Source organism: Falco peregrinus, chromosome 3 (assembly GCF_023634155.1).
Source record: "Falco peregrinus isolate bFalPer1 chromosome 3, bFalPer1.pri, whole genome shotgun sequence".
Taxonomy (NCBI): domain Eukaryota; kingdom Metazoa; phylum Chordata; class Aves; order Falconiformes; family Falconidae; genus Falco; species Falco peregrinus.
Window position 1 is genome coordinate 112,436,246 of NC_073723.1, and position 22,067 is coordinate 112,458,312.

At 37.3% G+C, this 22,067-nt stretch overlaps 1 protein-coding gene across 6 annotated transcripts in view; it reads right to left on the reverse strand.

Annotated features, from left to right (window-relative positions):
• VPS13D (vacuolar protein sorting 13 homolog D) overlaps positions 1-22,067 on the reverse strand; it is a 107,535-nt gene that overhangs the window by 69,099 nt on the left and 16,369 nt on the right. For 3 of the 6 annotated variants that reach the window (XR_008746286.1, XM_055798765.1, XM_055798762.1), the window contains exons 19-36: positions 19,058-21,277; positions 18,544-18,695; positions 16,720-17,757; positions 15,716-15,806; positions 15,046-15,172; positions 13,964-14,144; positions 12,772-12,954; positions 9,891-10,110; positions 9,213-9,423; positions 8,909-9,080; positions 7,458-7,570; positions 6,752-6,961; positions 4,486-4,751; positions 4,177-4,310; positions 3,124-3,279; positions 2,298-2,523; positions 1,336-1,410; positions 418-624 (exon numbers count right to left, since the gene is read on the reverse strand). Coding sequence is in view for 5 of the 6 variants with exons in the window: in XM_055798765.1 (XP_055654740.1) it covers positions 418-624; positions 1,336-1,410; positions 2,298-2,523; positions 3,124-3,279; positions 4,177-4,310; positions 4,486-4,751; positions 6,752-6,961; positions 7,458-7,570; positions 8,909-9,080; positions 9,213-9,423; positions 9,891-10,110; positions 12,772-12,954; positions 13,964-14,144; positions 15,046-15,172; positions 15,716-15,806; positions 16,720-17,757; positions 18,544-18,695; positions 19,058-21,277 (5,982 nt within the window). In the remaining variant the exon portion in view is untranslated. The remainder of the gene's footprint in view (positions 1-417; positions 625-1,335; positions 1,411-2,297; positions 2,524-3,123; positions 3,280-4,176; positions 4,311-4,485; positions 4,752-6,751; positions 6,962-7,457; positions 7,571-8,908; positions 9,081-9,212; positions 9,424-9,890; positions 10,111-12,771; positions 12,955-13,963; positions 14,145-15,045; positions 15,173-15,715; positions 15,807-16,719; positions 17,758-18,543; positions 18,696-19,057; positions 21,278-22,067) is intronic. The other 3 variants (XM_055798766.1, XM_055798763.1, XM_055798764.1) reach the window with 2 other exon arrangements.

Sequence of the window (22,067 nt, forward strand, 5' to 3'; positions counted from 1 at the left end):
TTTCCAGATTTTTTTAACTGTTAAGCAAGCAACAGAAGGTTTTGTATCGTCTTTTAAACTGAAACGGTACAAAAAGCATATCATAATACTCTTCAAATAGCATTTATAGACAGCCATGCCTATGGAGCCTCCCTTGGGTTCTGCTCAGGACAGACTCCACTTGTTATGTGATGTATAAAGGGGAAAACAGAAACATAACCCTACAAAGACTATAATCTTAAAACCAAAACTTCAAACAAACAAAAAATGAAGAAAAAAAAAATCATCAACCCAAAAAACCCAAACCCCCTACAACAACAACCACCACCACAACACTGTCCGTTGAAATTTCACAAGTCCTAAGAAACCAGAGCATGGCGCTGAACGCACAAGTAAGTGACAGCAGTTTTACGCAACTCAGCAAAACAAGATACTCACGTGAAAAGGTTAACTCAGCAAGGGGAACGTCACAGTCCATGCAGTCATCAATAAAGCAAATGCATATACTTTCTGCTTTTATTTCCACTCCAGAGATGAACTGAAAAGGCACAATCCCCTGGCTATCTCGAGCAGAAGAGGTCAGGGAAACTGATTTCACAGGTTCAGCATTCTTAAATAACCAACTCGCTGCCTTTTTTAAGTCACCTTAGATAAAACCAAACGGTCAATCAATCATCACCTACTTTCTCAAGGAAATGTACTTAAACAACATATGGAAGCAAACTAATTCCCTCTCTCAAGAAGTGCAGCAAAACACCAACAGTACCTTGAATGTGTTCTATTTAATAACATGAATATGAAAAGATTATAAATAATTGGTATTTTCTAAGAATAAGAAATATGTTTTGAAGTTTTCAAACCAAGTGGCAATACAATATAAATCTGTATCTAATACTATCAATGCCTTAAGAAAGGTCAGAAACATGACAGAGCTAAAGAACCACTTGTGTGAAAGCATCTTCTTTTCACGTACTGCATGCAGAAGCATGATTCAAAAAGGGAGAGATGAAAACACGTGCTCTAAAGAGATAGATAATGGCAAGAAATAGGTATATCACAAAAGAAAAAAAACCCAACAAACTAAATAGCCCAAAGCCCAAAACGAAAATACACTCCAACACACCACATCCAACATCCCCAAAAGCAAGAATAATCTTGGGGGGCAGCAAGTTGTACACAGTAGTAGAACAGAAAAATTAGAATGCTTAAGATTACGCGCCAACACAGAGCCAAAGTAAAGAAAAGAAGGAAATAATGCTTCTGCATCAGCTACCTTACAGCCTGAAAGTTTTTACTTAATTGCAAGTTAGGCAATGGGAACAATCTGCAAGGCCAGCTCAGAATATTTGAGGTTACCTTGGCAGATCAGAAGAGCTTTACGACAATCTTCCATACTGAATCCCAGCTCCTGGAGGCGAGCCAGCTGTACCTCTGTAATTAAACAGTTAACCAATCACAAATCCTTGACAGTTATCTACTTCTTTTTCATTTCTAAAATCAAAACATATCTGCATGAAAAACAGGGGTTTGTTTAAGATCACCACTGTAGACAAAGCATATAATTCACCACTTCTTTTACAAAAAAAAAAAGAAAGAAAAGAAAAAAGAAAGAAAAAAAAAAAGAAAAGCCTGAAAACCAAATCCCCAACTCATCATGTTTACACTCTACAACATATGGGCTATTTATATTCTCCTATGGGAAGCCAATGTACTCCCTGAATTTCAGAATTTTTTTTGTAAACCAAACCTTCATTCAGAACACAATTACCCATTTATTTGGAACTCCCTACATGGCTGTCAAGCGCAGCAGAGCAGAAGAAAGCCTTTTTCACCAGTGTGTAGTTCCTTGCTATTGTCAGGCAGTGGTTCCAACCACACACAATTTTTACTTTACAAAAAAGCAACATCACCAAACCAGAAGATTGCTAAACATGAAGAGGCAACTAGTAATTATAATGGCTTTACAATTTCACTTTAATGAGTTTGAAGAGGTGGCCCTTTCCTCCTTTAGAAGTTTGCTACCTAAGAAGTACTCCATCATGATGATTTACAATGACAAGTGACACTAAATAAAACTTACTATAAAACAACCCACTGTCATACTACAAGCAGAAAAAAAAAAAAAACCAACCCACAATCTACTTTTTTTTAAAATAGTATCATCAGTAAAATGCTTTTGTCAGGTAATTCGAATCAATGAAGGGTTTTACATCATGAAGATATCAACATCTTTTGTCTTAAGCACATAGTCAAGCTTCACATTCCAGAAATCTCCTTTAGATCTAAAATCTGGCTTCACTCCAACGGCTAAAACATACCAAGAACAGGATCCAACACACGTTTGGGTATTTCTCTGTTTTCAGGTGGCAAGGAGGACGCCTCAGTCACCAGGGCTAAACTGGAAGGACTAGCAGTATTTTCAGCAATCGATACAGTTGGGTCAGGCATAGCTGCACTGGTCTGTTGAGGAATTGACTTCGCAATTGCCAGGAACAGTTGAACATCATTGTAGGACAGTCTTATATCAAGTGCTTGCAACTGAATCTAAATAAAAAAATAAAAAATAAGATTCAGTTACTGTTTTCTACTTATTTTTCCTGTATACTTTGGATATTAACAAAGCTTTTCCCAAAGGAAGACAAGATTTAATATTAAAATCTGATGACTGTTTAAAATACTGTTTTAAAGCTCCAGTAAACTTGTAACCAACTTGTCATTATTTATTAACAACCAAAAGCATTAAAAGCATTTATCGGGGGCAGGGGTGGGGGCAGTTTTCCTTTGGTATAATGGTAAAAAGAAGTCCCTGAACAGATCTCCCCTCTAACAAACACTAACAATGAGATACAGAAAATAAACCTTTTTCTTTCAGGTATTAGTATCTAATGTGTCTACATTACCAGCCCACTTTTTTCCCCACTACTAATATCTGTAACACATCCCAGAAACCATTCCTCCATTACCACTAAGAGCATTTTCTGCATGCTTGTTTCTTTGCCTTTTCCACTTCAGGAAAAATTTATCTTACTCTTTTATTTTTTTTTATGCATTTGGAAGCATTCTATTGAATCCTTGAGCATAAAAAAATGTGTGCTAGATCATACTCTCTATTGCCTACAGTTTTATTCATGCCTTTAACATTACCTCTAGAATAGGAGGAAAATCCTCACTATTGAAAGCATCCAGCAGTCCTGAACCACTTGGGTAGGAAGCATTCCCAATGAGTTCCATCTGAATTTGTACTGGATCAATAATCGACAGTGCCGTCTCTTGTTCATTTCCTAACCGGCATGAAAAAACCTAAAAATTACAAATGGTTTTAAAAAATTAGGAACTGAAAAAACAGGCCTGGCATAAACCTCAAAATCAAAGACCAATTGTATCACAAAACATGAACTATAGCCATGAACTAACCGTTCTCTGTAGTCTATTCCATCGTAAGTTTTAAGACAGCAGAGAGTCCAAAATCTTTCCAGACAATTTATTCCAGTGGCCAGCTAAAGAGTCTGATGTGTAACCAAATATTCCCTTCACCACTAAGTTTAGCTCCACTACTCCTTCTGTCACAGATATGGAAAACGCTTTATTCGTTGGTCTACAATAACCACTTAGAATTTACCACATCTCTGCACAGCCTCTTCTTCTGAGCAAGTTTTTAAACTTTCCCAGTATCTCAACACAACCCTCAATTCTGAGTGCTCTTGTCGCTCTCCTGTCAGTTGCTCAGAGCTTCTTCTGCTCTGGTTCCCCAAGACAGGCCGCAGCACTGCAAAGTGATCCTTGCGTTTTTGCCAAACTCAAAATTCCTACTTGCAAAAGACGCCTATTCGCATATTCCAATGGCACCATACTGCTTGTTCACTTTAAGTCGGTTACGATTACAGCTTGCAGGCCTTTGCTGACTATGTCGGCTTCTGTCTACCCAGTCACTCCTCAGCTTTCAATTAATTTACCTGCTTATGGCTGGAAGCCAATTAGTAACTAGCAATATTTTGAGATTATAGTCAAGGGTTTCAATGTCTTAACAGAAACAATATAAAACCATTCTTAAAACTGGTATAGAATGAGAGCATTTGATGACAAACTACAAAACTTCATTGTGGACTACACCTATTGTAAATACATTTACAGTAAAGTATCTTTACAAGCTCTGCTAATTTTGTATGTTTTACAAAAGCAAAACTTATTTCTTCTTACCTCAATGCCAAACAAACTACCAGAGAAAGGACGATCTAACAGCTTGGGCTTGTAAGTGAGAACAGTGGTCCCCTTCAAAATAATTGCATTGGTATCGAAACAAGACATGTCTTCAACGACCACAAATTCAGTTCCTTAACAAAACAAAATGACAAATAATAAACAGAGTGCTTGGAAATACCATTAAGGTGGTTTCAGCATTTGTAGCAGGTTTTTGATTGTCCATCCTTTAATGGACATGGTTTTCCACTAGCACACAGCTTTTAATCAGAAAAGTTCCTTAAAAAAGCACTAGAAAAGAACACATACCTGTCACATTAACCTTAACTTCCAGTTGTTTTTCTGTACAGACAGGTAGCGATGAACGTTTTGTAACTACTCCACTTTTCACTGCTTTTGGAACTACAGTTGTTTCACTGCTGTAAGTTCTCTGCCGGGAAGAAACATGACTTTCCCGCTTTTTGGTATCTCCAGGAGTATATAAGAAGTCATGAACAAGTAACAACCAGTCAAATATTAGAAATACACGAAGATTGTTCAGAACAACTGTGAAACTGGAGGAATCCTTAGTAGACCTTTTAAGAAGACAGAAGAACACGTATGAATTTTACATCTTGCATATATTCAAAATTAGGCCGAAAAATACCAGTATCAAGCGAGTAAGAACTATATGGAACTTTTTAGGGATACACTTGGTTTACAGAGTGTCTAGCCTTTAAAATATGTATCTATTTTAAAATAGATTGAAGTTCATCAAGTTGCTGTACCTACAGAAACCCAATGGATCTTAACCACATGAATTCTAAGCTGTAATGATACAAAAGATGAACTGAAAAACTATGTACCAAGAAATGAACTTATAAAAGCTCCTTTAATATATTCATATTATTGACATTAATTTGCAAAGTCTCAAATTTTAAAATGGATCTTTTTATTATTATTATACATCTGTTCAGTATCAAACCTAACGTACTGCGTGTGAAACTTAGATCTGGCTCCATATCCCTCTAAAAGATTAGACGTACAATGTGTTTCCTCTCACGCCCTGACAGCATTTTGCAGCACAGGAAGCTTCTTTGTCATTCAGAAAAAATGCTAGCCTTACTGAACTTCTAGCATCACGTTTTGAGTATCTGGCTAGAGGGGATAAAAGTGTTTGGCTTCATGATCTGGAATACCAATTATATTTGGTCATGCTAACTGGAAAATAATCTAAGTACTTAAATGCCATGAAACAATTTTATATCCAACACATTCTGAACTATAAAATCTCTGAAGAACTGTAATTCCTTTGTGAGAAGCAGCCTGCCTGCACTGCTTCCAATAGCAAAAGCCCTTCACCCTCCCTGGCTCGCCAGGATATTTCCAAAAGGCACGAGCCAGTGTAACACTATCATTGAGCTCTGCAAAAGCTTACATCTAGTGCCAAGGATGCTCTCACCAGTAAAAACGTAACACATGCTCATGTGGCTAAAATTTAAAAGCACAACAGTTGGGAAGAAAATTCCTGAAACTACCACTCATAAACCAGATTAGGCTACGCTGTGCAAACTAACCCTCAATCCAGGCAGCTACTGCCTCAACAGTCACCATTTGGTTGCTTGGTTTGGGGTTATTTGGTAAATCCCATGGCATTCTTTTTTTATTCAAATCAAAATCTTGGTGTCTTTCTGAACACAAACTCGTTATAGTACCATTAAAATCACCACACATTATCCACATCTTTACAACAAATTACTCTCAGTTGCCTCAAGTTTGTTTGGTTGTTTTTACAAAGGCCTTCAAGGTTTACTACTGGACTAAAAAAGTCCACAGATTTTTTTTCTACATTACTGCTGCAACTGCTTCAGAAGGTATCGTACTTGTAAGAGTTACAAGCTGAGTTTGGTTAGTGTGCCTGAACAAACCTGATGTGCCTGAAAGCAACATCTCTAGTCATCTCATTTCACCCTTTTCTTCTTTAGTTAACATCCTCAACAAAACACCATGCTGATCCAGGTAAATACTGGCATTATACTTCATAGTCCCATTCTCAGTATTAAATTAGAACAAAACAGTCATCCACTGCGATGCCTTTAAGCACTGCAAGGGATCTGGATAAGGAAAACCAAACAGGGCAGGACAGAATACAGAAGAGAATGCAGAGACTTTTTTTTTGAAAGAGGAGCCATTTCTGCATTGATGTGATTCTCCCAGAAAGGCAAGTGTGACACCTACTGGAAAACAGCTTTTACACAACATGTATCAAAAATTCTATAATATGCGTTTATGCAAACACACAAGTGACAGGCTAGACTTATCTGACTGATTTTAAGAGGCCAGAACTTCATCCAACTCATTACACATTCAAACCTAAATTTTATTGGAATGAGGAGAAAAAAAAAATAAATCCAACAACCTGCAGTTAATTAACAACTATCAGGTACCACTGACCACCCCAAAAAGTCTTCATATTTAAATACAATGCCAGCAAGTTTATCTACATTAGTAACAGCTGTGTTAAAAGGGAGACAAACCTGATCAAATATGTAATTATTAAAAACAAACAAAACAAATAAATCCCAGAATTTCCAACCTGAAGTGCAATTCAATCTGGATGGCTCCTGGACTGCTAGTATTCTTTGATGACTGAAAGATGCAATTGAACACATTCGGCGTGCCTGCAGTAGACTTCTGTCCGGCATAACGTGTGTCAAATGCCATCATGGAATGAGAAACCAAATTTACTGACTTTGTTCCATTTGAAGAGCTCTCAAAAAGCAACTTGGATTTCTTAAAATCAAACCTAGGAGAATAAAACGCAACTTATTTTTAAAATATGCATGGTATACTGCTGATATATTTCTTAAAACAACAATAATCACATCTCATGTCACAGAGACAGAAAGCAGATCTATATTCTATGTAATACTTTCCACTGATACAGAACCTTCTGGATTAAAAAAAAAAAAACAACAAAAAACACAAAAACAACATAGCAGAAATCTGTTTTTTAAGATTACCTCTCAACATCTTCTTAGTTAGAATACCATTTGTCTTGAGCAAGTCAACTGATTACCGAACTGTGATTTCAAGGACAACTTGAAAGACACAGACAGTATTCTTTTGAACGGTATCTTTCAGATCAACTGACACTCTCAATTCAGACTCTAATTAAGAAATTCTACTTCATTGCATTATTAAATCGTATTTTCATGTATTATGTTAACTCCTGTTCTACAACCGCTCAGACGAGCGGAGTATTTAGGATAAGATACTCACTAACAAAAGAAAATTCATACCTGGCTAAAGAGCTACACCCATCTTTTCCTTTTGGATCCATCAGTTCCAGACTCACATTAACCATGTCAATGAGGAACAACATAGAAGTAAACACTTCTCCACTCAAAACTGTCTGAAAGTAGAAAACACCAACATTCTTTTTAAACGCATCCGTTTAACTTTCATTCCTGAACTAAATATTGTTATTTTAGACAAATGCAAACAGCTGTCGTGTCTTTCTCTTTCAAAGAGTTTCATTAACTGTTGCTGGGGAAACGCTACATTTCACAGTACGTAGCCTTCAACTTGAAAAATGTCTATTAATCCATTTTCAAACCACTGTTCTATAGCTTCTTTGTTCTTAAACAAAATGTTGCTGTCATCATCCCCCCCCCCAAGAAAAACAAACAGCCAACAATTCTTTCGAAGTGTTTCAGGAACCTTCTATTATTAAATCGGATTTGTCGTTTCTAAAACTTTTTAAGATGTTTTAAGTGAAAAGCTTGACATGAAGACCATACTTGTATTAGCAGAACTTTACCCAGTCTCCCCTCTCTTAAAGAGAATCCTAGCCGCTTCCTAGCAACTTTTCCCCCTGCTGTGTTCACATATTTACTTATTAAGCAAAGATTACAGCCATGCGACACAGACAATGCTTAGAAGACCCACAAGATCAAGAGGAAACAGGTTGTTCAACAACTTCCCTTCCCAGTGGTAAGGGTAAGTATTGATTATTTCCAGGTGCTGCCCGCACTCTTCCTGAAAAGGTACTATTTGACAACAGCCAAACAGGCAATATTTGCTCAACAAACAACAAGGCCTAAGCTCTGCTGTAAAGCTTTTATTACTGAACTTCTTCTTGCAGATTTATAGGACAAAATGAGGGCTTTTAATACGTAATACACATTCCACAATCTCGTAAGTCTTTAGGTATGTCATAGACACCATGCAAAAGGAATCATCACCTCAAACATGATTACAGGATAACCTTCAAGTTGCTCCAAAAAGCTCCATTCAGATGGAAAAATCTTAAGCTTGTTAATGTCCTAATAATATACTGCAACAGCAGCTCAGCCTAAATACTTTGGGGGGAGTGGGGGGTGGGAAAGTACAGTTCTCATAGATCTGTTAACTTTTTTCCCCACCAATATATTTTGGCAGACCTAAAACGGACTAACAATTAGGCTGTTTTGTCACACCGTCTCCTCTAAAGACTAGAATCTCAGAAACACGAAGCAATCACAAGAGCAAGCCACACCTGGAAGGGCAACTGTATTGCCGAGAATAATAAACCAGAGTTCACAGGTGTGACAAAAAGGTTCCTTTGCTGTTCATCTACGTGATTTTTTTAAATTTTTTTTAAATTCATCATTCCAATTGGTAAACTACAAGAAAATAACAGAAATTTAGCCTAATCAGCAAACGCCCAGACATTTCAAGACAGAATTTAACTGCATATAGCTCCTCTTACATGAATTCTTGGATCCTGTAAATCGTAAGGCCGCATGAACTCTTCTATAGGCTCCCCAAGGTTGTTCTCCAGCAGTCCACGTATCAGCTTATACTTGCTCAAATCCAGAGTGCAATGGACTGATGACAGATTGCCATGTATTGATATGTCTGCAACTGCATGACTTAGCTCTCTATAACAAAGAAAGAAACCTCAGTATTTCAAGGTGCTACAAAAGAGCAGGCAATACTTCTAAGATACAATGAACGGCATCTAAAACACTGGGTTTAGGATGACAGCAAAAAGCAATCCTATTTAAACTCACTTGTCTAAGTTTCTCTCTACTTGTAACTTCAGTCTGAAAGGTTCTGTTAATAGGCTTCCTCCTGTCTGCCTCACGAAGTAGGATGGAAAGCTCAAGTCCATGCTAGTATCTTCCATGGCCTTTGAATACTCTCTCTGGTATCTTTCCGCAGCAAATATGTCCATGTCCTGCAGATCAACCACAATGCAGTCTAAGAGGCAGATGTGATCCTCTGCAAGTGCACAGGAGATAACACATGAAGAAAGAAAAATACAATCTGTATAATGCAACTTTATAAATAATTTTTCTCCTGGAAGTTATTCTGATATAATTATTTTTTTTTATTCACACTCATCAATATCATAACTTCCAGACACCAAACTCATTCATAGGTAAATTTAAACTTTTATTTACGAGTCCAACTACAGTCCCCAGACATCTGCAATATGCATCTCAAAACATGGCCAGACTGCAGCATTGCTCTTCCAGAACTGAACTACAATTCCCTGATCCTTCAAGCTGCAAAAAAGCAACCCTGAAACTAGGAAGCCATTTCTTTTACATCTACAATCTTTAGACTCAGCAAGCCTTACTTTTTCCAGTTTCACAGAAGATATAAGCAAAACTGCACTGTATTATTATTTTACAAGGAAAAAGAAGAGCTCTCTCTATATGGTGTTTCTACTGTTTACCACATACCTGGGCTGTCAGGGTTTGGTACAACAGGTAGCTTTAGTTGTTGCCCTTGTTGCTTACTCAATGTACTCAGCACGGGCTCATTCTTCAGCCTAGAAACGTTTGTCCCTGATGATTTTTTCATGAACAATCCTTCCATCACTGCTTTTGATTCATCAGTACTTGTTTTCTTCATGCTATGTTTTGGGGTTCCCAAAGGAGATGAAAATTGAACTGAATCCTGCTAATTAAAGTAATTTTGTAATTAATAATAGGTTTTTAATTTAAGTTCTAAGGAACCAATACACCAAGGTTCAATCTGCAACAAATTCCTGTCAGAAAACAAAATATTTTATTTGAATGCCAGGATCTTTTACTGTTGAAAGATGGTCAAACTTTTTTCCTATAAACTTAACAGAAAATTAAAACATTTTCTTTCGAAAAAAGTTTATTTCAGCAACATTTTCAAAAAAGCTGTGAAATCTTTTCAGCAGGAAATTAATTCAAAACCAGTGGTTTTTGCACAAAACCAAAAAAAACCCCCGTAAATGAAATTAATACAAAATAGAGGGGTAATACTGTCAAGATATCAAGCATTTCTGTAGAATAAAGACTGATAAATATTTAAATTTGTTTTTCAGAACACCTTCAGATGATGAAAACAACATATGCCATTATTTCTGCAAGATTATGTCAGTAACTTAATATTTTATTAGAATATGGGAACAAACACTTCTATACGTGAAATTATTTTATGTGTTTTAAATACTTCAGTCGTCATACTGAAATGTGTCCAAAACTTTTTGTGCAGTAGCTAAGTTTAAGACAGAAAAAAATCCCTACCCTTACTGCTGAAGTCCCCACAGGTGAAAAGAGAAAAAGTTTATTTACATTGATATATATTTTAGACCTTTCCCCACCACCACGTATCCAGGGGAAATCTTATGAGCTTATCCAGCATCAAAAACCTGCGAAGGGTACAGTTCACTAGTAAAATAGTCACATCAACATTAGGAATTTATTCTCCCAAAACCATAGTTCTGGTGGAATGGGTTTACACAGTACCTTTATATTCTGAGGCCAATTTCAGGGTTCATTTAGTCTGTATTAACCCCATGTTTCAATTCTACTCAGCTTCACACACCCTAGCAGGTAACAATCACCAGGGGTGAGAACTAGATGATCTTCAAGTAGCCCCTTCCAACCTAAATGATTCTATGATCTGTCTTTAGTGATCCACTCGCCCCTTACTCTGGGGTTGCTCACCTGACCCATGACTGCCATATCGCTACTGTCATTTCCCAACTTCTTTCTGTATCCAGCTTCTGATGTCACCATACAATCCTCACCCATAAACCTTCCTTTCTGATTTTAATCATTAATCTTACTTGCCTTACATAGTTTTAAAGTATTATTCATTGGGAAAATTCACTTCAACCATGATTAAGGATATAAAATTAAACATCTGAAGACATTAACGTGTAAATTTAAACTGTAAAGACAACACTGAAAAATACATGCATAGAAAAATCATCACACCATCTACAAATCTATGAATTTATGCAATAAATCCAAATAGCTCCTAGACATGCATAAAGAGCACACCACAACAAATTTAAATCCAATTCTTACAGAATTCAGCAAAGTCTTTAGAACAGAAACATCATTTTTAACGTATAAAGTAACTTTTAAAGCACTGAATTCCACAAGAAAACTTCATTTAAAAAAAAAATAAAAAATTAGGAGCACCTGAACACTACTATAAAGATGTGAAATACCTCAAATAAAACTGGATCCTTGTATGTATTGCCTTGTAAAATCCGATCCTCAAAAATAAGCATAGAACAAAGAAAAAATGAAACAAAGAAAACCCCAACCCAAACTCAAAACCCACCTGATTGCATGTCAAACGCTTAAATTTCTACAGTGCTACATAACACACCATGTTTAAGTAGAAATAAAATTACTATGCACACATCCTTTCTTTTAACTTCTAACATTAATTTAGGCATCTACCACTTACAAACCTTTAAGTATGTCAGCACACTAGACTACAGAAGACAATTCAATACTACGGTCCCATATGTCCTTACAGTAAGGACACCGGTATGTATACATCAGATGGAGGTACCAGACACGCCATCAAACTGCTGCAGCGATTTAGCCCACCTGATTTCTGCCTCACTTTAAACTGGGACTAGAGGGTTCCCAGAAGGGCTACCCATTCTGTTGCATAGGTGAGACAGAGAAAGCCATCCAAGGTGGATCTTCCTCACCCCAAATTTTCTGGCTGCATCTCTCAACAGCAACACCAACTATTACCTGTCCTGTGCCTAGCCTTAGGTTCAAGCATTCACTAGAAACCTTTCATTATGTTTCACCTAATGAAAGCAACTACATACACTCAGTTTCATTAAGAGCATGAAAAAAAATGTAAGTTAAAACCAATTCTGTTCTCCAGTGTGTTCCAGCACGTCTTAGCCAACACAGATCTCTACCTTCTGGTACTTACACTGCTGAAGCATTGTTGGGTCAAGAGCTGCAGGAGCTACCGAACAGAGCTGGCTGAAAGCCCGTTACGCTCCCACATTCAGATGCACACCCAGCTGGGACCTGCTGCCTACCAAGGCCAGTTCTAGCAAGTTCCACAGAACAGTCTGCCCTCTGCCCAGAAGGTCTCAGAAAGCAAGCCCAGGTGCAGGCACAGAAGGGAGCAGCTGGGCACAATCAGCAGCAGGCCAGAACCTGATTACCCAGCACAACAGCACGGACTGTTTCACTACTAGTAGTACAAAGTGTATATATAAAGTAAAATGTAAGAATCATTTACTATTTTGGTATCTAAATAAAATGCACAAGAACTAGAAAAAACACAAGTTGCTAAATGAAGAAGTAATGTTCTTACCTTGTTCTTTAATGAAAAAGTACCCGGCATACCCGCAAACAGAAATCTGTTCTTGACTTTCAGTTTTCCAAGATTAGCTACAATAAGACTGTTAGACTTTGAGCTTTCAGGTATGAGCAGAACAGGAGCACCAGCCTCAATATCAAGAAGAACACGGGAAGCTCGCTGTGCTTTATCTCTTACCTGGGAAAAGCAAAAATTCATTTAAAAAAACAATTCAAAAATACGGGAAGCAGAAGATTATTTCACGCTGATTAGCACTACATTCAGGAACACTACTCCTTGATTTACGAAATTAAGATGTGATAAAATTTTATACCAAAAAAACCAAACCAAACCTCAAACTCCTGTTTTAGGCAGAGAACAAAAGCTAGTTAAAAAAGGATTATGATGCAAACAGCACACACCTGTGCAACAGGTGTGGCAATAAGGAGTAGAAGCATACTGTCACCACTGAACTAAGAGGCATAACAGACTCTACTCAGCTCACAAAGATTACTTAAGAAAAATTACTTAGAAAAAGGAAAAAATCTGTCATTTAGAACAATGCTTCAAGATCACATTCAAACTTCCTAACTGATGTACAGTGAAGCATCTCAATATATGCAAGCATTAACTGTCTTTCTTCCAATTATGAGACACAACTTCTTAAACAAGACTATTACTATTAACTATATTAATCATTCCCACATTAGGTTTTGGACAAAATAGGCCATGACTGTCATGATTATTTATATACTGTATCGTGCAGAATCCAGCAGCTGATTTTCTCAGTCTACCAAATCAAGGACATACACCTCAGTAGAACAGAAGGACTCCTCGCCTGGATCTCCTTATTCAGGCATTATAACTACCTGGTAACAGCAGAGAACAAGGCAAGGTAAGATCTTGAGCCCTTTTTGTCCAGGACCACAACATTAAGAAAACACCTGTATCGGTGCATACTGCAGGATCCAGGTGCCAAAATTTTATGTAACGTGCAAATTTGGTATTCTACACTTTCAAATAGCAGGATGGTTCCAAATAAGGATTTTTAACTACAAGATGAGTATGAGCAATCTTCACTAAGATCAGAACTCTAAAACCTCCCATCTTTTCAACTCACTGAGTTGATGCATTAACATAAATTTTATACTGCATTTCAACTTCCAAAAATAGGCTATAGGGAAGAACAGAAAAAACCCAGACATACTGTCTGTCCTTCAATTGCTGCTCTCTGCCGCCCCAAGACGTCCTGAAGTTGAGTAAAATGCTGGATGAAAGATACCACCTCTGCCTGGAAACGCTGAGTATGCACATACTGAACAGATGCCATCCGTAGGGTGACACGCATATCACACTCCCTCTGCAGCAATGGATCTGGCCTCCCGTATCTATGATAAAGGTTGAAAGTAAAATTCAGCTCTCTTTGCTACATTTTACAAATAGTGCTATTCATTTTTTTTTCATTTAATACAGAGGATTTCACTGATGTTCACAGTATATAGTATTTCAATTATAGATATGAAAAACTGGTTTTATACTAAGTATTTCTGAATTACGTATATTTAAGTGCTACTGAGTTTTAATCAAGCAAACAGTAAAATTCTCCATTTGGAAGGTACCTCTGATCTCTCCATCTAACAGCTACACCTGTGGTGATGTACATCTGAACAGTGGCTTGGTAAGTACTCGACTGCATGATAATATGTAGATTAAACTCTGAATCAGCGTGCTGTTACATTTGAAATTAATTCCGTAACATTACTTTGACAATTTCTAACCCAATTAATTCTACTGGGTGGAGGACGGGGTGGAAAACCATGAAATATCACAGGGTAAGAACTGTTGCTTTACACAAAGCAGAACTTCAAGAGTACACAATGACAAAAGTAAACCCTTAATTCCAAAACCAAGGAGTAACGGTGAATCCATTTCACCAGTTGAAAACTTCTTCCAACTTTTAAAAAACCACTACTATTTTATCTCAGAACAAACCATCACCTAAATACTTTCAAGAACAACTTTAGAGGGAAATAAAAAACTACTCTTCCTGATAAGCCATGTACATTGCAGGACAAAGAAGTAAAAAATCATAATCATAAGTTTATGACTGAAAATGTTCAAAGTCTCATTTAAGTCACAAGCATCCAAAGCATAATCATGCAGACCTGACAGTTGTGAGTTTGGGGTTTTGGGGTTTGGTTGGTTTTTTTTTGTTTGTTTGTTTTCTTTGAGGGGAGTGGGGAGAGTTAGTGGTGCTAGTATAGAGTAACAAGAAGGTAAAATTCATACTTATAGACTTGGAAAATGAGTGCTTCTTCACCACTTGTAGTGAAACGTTCTCTGTAAAATTCTCCATGAGCTGTAAGATCACTTAAGGACAGACTTCCAATACTTCCTTGCAGGGCTAAATCTCCCTCTGCAAAACAAAAGAGGACAATTAGGATCCCTAAACAAAGATAAGTTACTAAAATCCTGAACTTTCTACTAGTGGGATAAACTTGTTACAAGTAATTCAATACGTCACACTCAATTAAACATTAAACCTCAGGCTGAAAGAAAACCACATCTTTCTGCTACAGAGATTGTAATAGCCCAAACATAACTACGGTTTACACACATCATGTGATCACACCAATGTGATTTGTGAAAACTTAAATACAACTCTTTTTTATTTCTCTAAAAGAGCAATATACACTATCGTTCTGTTCTGTGAAGTATTAAAAAACTAGTAAATCTCAGCTAAAGCGATGAAGGGTTTGACAGCTGGGAGGGATGCAAGGATTTATACTCAAGTCTGAAAAAACAGATGACAAAGCAGTGGGAAGAGAACATGCACCTGGCCCAGGAAACAAACACACAAAACCTGCAATGAGCACCAAAATAAAACATTTCAAAGCACAAAGGGCACACCTCCTTTTACTTTACACTGCATACAACCTCAGCCTGCTAATCTACTCACCAATCACTTCCAAGTGAGCTGCAAGTTTTGACACGCTGGCCTTAGCAAGCTCACTAGTTGTCTTATTCAGTACTAATGATAAAGAATGGACCTGGTCAAACAAAATGGAACAGATCGGTATTAAACAATATGACTTCACAGCCAGAACATCTTAAGTTTTTTTCAAGACATTTGCAGTGTAACATAAATGGCTAACAAGAATTATCTGATTGGGAGACAGCAACCTCCACAGATTGTGGAAGAAAGCAACCTTTTAAAGTCTTTGTTTGCACATTAATGGGTCTTCCAAGCAACTTAGAATGATCAAATGATCAGGTCACACAAAAATCCAAGCACTGTTACCTTCGCCCCTCTCTCTTTTCAAGACTTGTTAAGTTAGACTGCAGAACCTCTGGGCAAAAACTATACATACTTTTTTATATATAAATACACACAAAGATTTTTTTTTTAAAATACATGTTTATATATATTTATGTTTACATATTTAGAAGAGCATATACTTTAAAAAAAGAAAATTAATTCCCTAGTATCCAGAACAGCACAGTGCCAATTTCAGCATGTCAAGTCTTTCACATTAAAGCAACCTTATCATTTAAGAGATCACAGACACTTAGTCTGTGTCCTGTGTTATCCCAGAAAAGTAAATCACTGCCCGTAAGACGTACACTTTCCTCAGACTCTCAAGCATACTGGATGGGGCTGGGAGTGTGTGTCAAACTCTACCCGTGACAGCTCCCTGGGATGAACACAGAGCATTCTACCTCAGCGTCCCTTAAAGTGGCACATGTGTCTAAGGAGGGTCCCAGAGCGAGGGAGCCAAGTGCTCTGCAAGCGTTTTGCTTTTCTGTGACTTCTGTACTTTTTTAAAAAAATCTACTGTTTCTGAATCTATGCACATTCTCCCCTAGAATATAAAACATTTGATTTAAATGTCACCTTAAGTTTCTATAAACCAGACATTTTATGAGAGACAATCCAGTTACTATTTTGCATCTCAAGTATACCTTCAGATCCAGCTTAGTGTTTACAGGCTCTTGCGCTTGAGAAACCGACAAGGTATTTATTTCTGATTTGATTGTCTGCTGAGTATCTTCAGGTTGCAGCTTCATAGCATGGTTATCAGCAGTGGATCCAATCCCAAAGAAATCCAGTATCACTACCCAAGTTTGCAAAGTTATTAAGACATCTAGACAATTAAAATCAACATCTACGCTACGGTTAATTTTGTTATAGTGAGAAGAAAATTCAGGATGCTTCCTATCCACTAGAAATACATTGATATGAACTAATGAATCATCAAAGTTACTTTTTCCACAGGGCAACTTGGATCTGTCTGCTGTTGGAGAAGGAGGTGGAGTCAGAGGATACTCAGAGTCAGCATCATCTTTTTGCTTCTTACGAGAGGCACAAACTGGTCTTTGGTATAGCTGAAAGACATTTGTTGCTTCTTCCATATGGGAAGGTAGGGAACGTGGCATATCTGGATATTCTATATTGGATACCGAGGGACAAGACTGTGAAAGGTACTCCTTATGTGCTAAACTGGAAGGCTTGGGTGCTCCATGGGACACCATGAGATTCTTATACATTGAGTCTGGGTTTTTTTCCAGAAGATCTTCCATTAGCAGAGAACGCAAGGCAATCTGAATAGACAAAGTCTGAGGATGATCTTTAGCAAACTCAACATCAAAATCCTGAAACTTGAGGCTGACAAGGCCCTGTGCGCCAAGTGTAAGATCACCACTTAACTGAACCTGGAGCTCTGAGATGTGAAAGTTTGCTTGAATCTGAGTAAAAGATTTTGCAGATCTGCTGATAGCCAGTGACTTGTTTGGAGCAGAATTAAAACTAGAATGGCTGAACAAGCCATTTTCCTTCCGTTCACTTGACAATTCTGTGCCTGTACTATGAAGTGATGCTGAAGGAGAACTATGACAAGTTGAAGATACAGAAGTGGCTGGAAATTTGTTCAAGTCTTCACTGTAAATTAAATTATCCAGAGTCTGAAGGACTTGTTCATACACATGTTTTGCTAACACCACCTGCCATGTAGAAAAAAGAAACAATCATCATGTTAGATATCTCTATGCTAATAAAATCAGTACGTATTTTAAAACTCGCAAGCAGAAAGACTCTGAACTTCAAAATAGACACATTTTAAGTTTGTCCACAAGTAAAAAATAAACCAGAACAAGGTTTACTGCAAAGCTGAAGCAGAATAATCCTTTGCACTAGCTCTGCAAGGTGACACAATCTGGAAACATACACCACGGGACCCTAGAATAGGATACCTTGTATCCCTAGGCAAAAAGCACCCACCCAGAGTTAGTTAAAAATAATTCACCATAGAAACTAGCCTTAATTTACCATCCTGAGAGTAAACAGTAATATATGGAAAAAACATTCTACTTGGCCATCATTGCTTGTCTCCATAGAAATTTGCTTCCTCTACTTAAAATCTCTGCTCCTGCAGAGATGTTTTTTCAAGATAATGGCACTTTAATTCTTAGTTTCTACTAGAACTGCAAACAAATGTATTTGGACAGTGGCACCTGGACAGTGACACATCTATTTTAATTTCTGTTGATAGCTGTTCAGGGTAAGTGAAAGTTAGACTAAACCATAAAAATGTCTAAAATGCCCCAAACCAAGATTAAATGTTGGTCATTGTTATTATGACTTAAGATTGTCTCTTCTAATCACATGTATACAGATCTGATTTCTAAACTACCAACATGTTAAACTTGAAGATTCTTGCCTGAAAAATACTGATCTTCCATGCAGGGAAACACTTTTATATTGACAGTGGAAATACTACATTACTATACCTGAAGAGGGTTCACAAATTTCCCTTCAATCTTCATAACGCTTGATATTCCAAAGTCTTCATTACTCAGGGGAAAGGTTAAATCCAACTCTCTCTCTAGTGGTATCTTTTCCAATTTAAACTGGATGGTGGTGTTATTCAGAATGTGGAAAGCTGAAGAAAGAGAAAATGAAATTAAAACAACATTATAATAAGTAAACTGATTATCCTATAAAGACTGCACAGCATAGATAACACAGTATCTATTCAACTTGCTCAGACTCTCTTAGCAATGCCGAAGTAAGTATATAGGACTACGTTTTGTTAAATTTCTGCATGAAAGGCACTTTTCAGCTTTTGCTTAGGAGACTAAAAATGAATATAAATAACATTAACTTGTCCAATGTAATTCAAATTGAGCAGTACATTTCAGAAGGATGGGTGACACAGTACACAATCAGACCTATGGTCAATATACATTTTTAGTACCATTTACTACTTATAATAAAATAATTTGAGTCCTCTGATTGACATACCATGGCCTTTATGTAACGATTCAAAGAAGTCATGACGAGTAAAATGGGATTCTTCCTGGCTATTAATACTGGCAGGACCTGAAGAAGAATGCCCACGAGATATTTCAGTTGCAGGCTCCTTCTTGCTTGTAAATTGACTGCTATTTAAAGAATACATTTTAATATCTTTAATTTCAACTTGCAGTCTATCACTTGTAGATTCATCTTCTCCTGGTACAAAATTCTGAATAGATATTTGTCCTAGATGACCTACAAGCAGTTCAGAGCTACCAGGCTTTCGAGGTATTGAGACAATTGGCGATTCAATGTTTACATTTAATATAAGCTTAATGGTATCAGTTTTGAGAGGTTGTGATCCATAGGCACAGCCTTCATTATCTTCTAAATTGGCAATATCTCTTGATCGTGGTGTTGTATCAAACAAGGAAACCATTTCACTGTATTCAGCAGTTTTAGTTGCCAAGACTGTAGTAACTTTTGAAGCTGCACTTTTCAGCATGCTGCGGAAATTCTCTTCCAATTCATCCATTGACAAAGTTAGTTCTTTCAAAAATTTAGGAGAGTGGTTGTAGTGTAAAGAGGCCATTTTGAGGTTGAGAGAACATTCCTCTTTTGACTTTTCTGTTAAAGTGAAACTTAAAGCATCTGGAAGGCTATTTTCATCATCAAGCCTAAAGAACAAAGATTCAAAATAACCTACATCACCAATGAGATTTTCATACCTTACTGTATTCCCTATGCTGACAACATACTGGTTCTTAATACTATCTTGTGTGAGGTCCGTAAGGTGAAGGCATCCGAGAGAGCCATTTACATCAAATTTACTGCACATGGAGACATTAACTTTGGTGCCACCAATGCTGGCTGTTGCAATTTTTCTGCCATATTTTTCTCCATTTGTCATGCCAACTGTCCTGAGAAGGAGTATATTTAACCAGTGAATATCAACTGCTACCTCTGTATTCTGTACGTAAGTAGACTGGAAGGTTTCCTGTTCCCTCCAGTCTCTTTCCAAGTCAGTTATTAAAGGCTGAGGACTAGACTCTTCTTTCTCCTTTGGGAAGGATTTCTGGAGAAACCCAATCAGTTCAACAATAGTCTCTGGATTAAGGATGATATCCAGGTTGTTCACCTGTACAGAGATCACCTGCAGACTACTATCCAAATTCATTGACGGGCATTCTGCACTCACAAACTGATACTCTAATTTTATCAGGGATTCTTGATCTTTCCCATTGTTACCAGATGAGGTGTTTGAGGCTGTAGTACATCTCTCTGCCAAACTAGCTGCATCAATGGGGCGTGCATCATACGGTCCATAAACTGGGGACTGAGCCCTACTGTCTCGAAGACTTCCCGTTGGCACGTCAAAACTCAGATTCTTATGAGAAGCCATCAAAAGATCAAAATCTGTTCCGTATGTTTGCATAGTATCAACCAGCAACAGGCCATGAACAGTCAAGGACACTTCTGCATCATACGGCCTTTTCACAAAATGGGCATTGGTGCCAAAAACCTTGAGTACAGAGATGTATCGCCCATTACTTTCAACACCCAACTGCATACAGTTTACTTTGAATTCAGCCAAAAGCAGCTGAGATTCAACAAGAACTTCCCTGGTATGTTGCTCTAGCATTACAACACTCTGTGTTAGATTCATCACAGAATCATGCAAACTGCCAAGCTGGTCTACCTCTGCAAAAATCTTGTCCTTCCCCAAATGCAGGGCATCGGAAGACTTGGTTTCAGATGTACTCAGCTGTGTGCAACAGTTCTTCAGAGCTGAGATTTTGTCTTCGTTGATATGAATTTTCAAGTCTGGCAGACTGCCAGACAAGACAGCTCCTGGGTATTTTGGGTCAGACGTGTATATCAGTCTGCGCTCCAACTGCAGGTGAACATTGAATTTTTCTACCACATGAGTTGGACCCACATCACTATCCTGAACATGTTTCCAGTTGTCTTTCACTCGGCCCACCATGATCTGAAGGTCCATAAATGAAAGTGTGTATCTCTCATACATTTTTTTACTCATTAAGTGTGCTTGTAGCTGCTCTTCACTTATTTCTACTCCGGTTAATTCAGACATTTGTAGGCCGCTATTAGTGTTAGTTTCTGGTGGTGGAGTATTCGGAGGAGTTGCGAGAGGTGTTTTATATTCCTCATCACTCAATTCATTGACTTCTGAAGAAAAAGTATCTGCACTCCTTTTAGATTCTTCTGTGGATTAAAAAAATAACTGTAAACAAACAAATAACAAGTATTCGCCTCCCTCCTTGGATGTTTCCCGTCATTACCTGATCACCCTCTCTGAAGTTGCAGGTTTTTCTTAAACACAAAGCATATCCAGTTCTGTCCTTTTCTCCTTCCACTGACACTTTTTTTCTCTCAAGAGGCAATCTACTACACTTCTTTTACATGCATGCAGATGTCAGTGACAATGTATTATAGTATCAATAGACACTATTGTCTCATTTTTCAACCCACTTAATATTACTACAAGATTTACTTTTAATCAAGTTGTTTCAAAAAAAAAAAACAAAAAACAACATTACTCTGCCTTCGCAATTCCTTCAATCCTCAAAACCAAATGAAAGGTAATAGCTACTCAGCTACAATATATTTATGATCAGAAGTTTTTACCCAATTAACTTAATTGCCTAATACTAACTTTCATTTTATTATTGTAAAAAAATTATTTTTTCTACCTTACAAAGCTGGAACACCCTCCAAAACTTTCCCATACTTCTTTACCTTTTTCTTTTTTTAAAGCCCAAGCTACTTTGAACAGGCCAATGCCTCAGTTTCACAGGGAAATACATATCAATCTTGTATAAACAATTTGTGCTCTTTTTCTAGTTTACTGTTAAGACAGAATTTACTAAAAAAGAAGCTATTAAAACTTTACAGAGATGAGTTGGTGCTAGAAGAGATTAAATTATTCCAAGACAGTATTTTAAAACTGTATCTCCATCTTAATTAAAAATATGTTTATAACAGCAGAATTGTT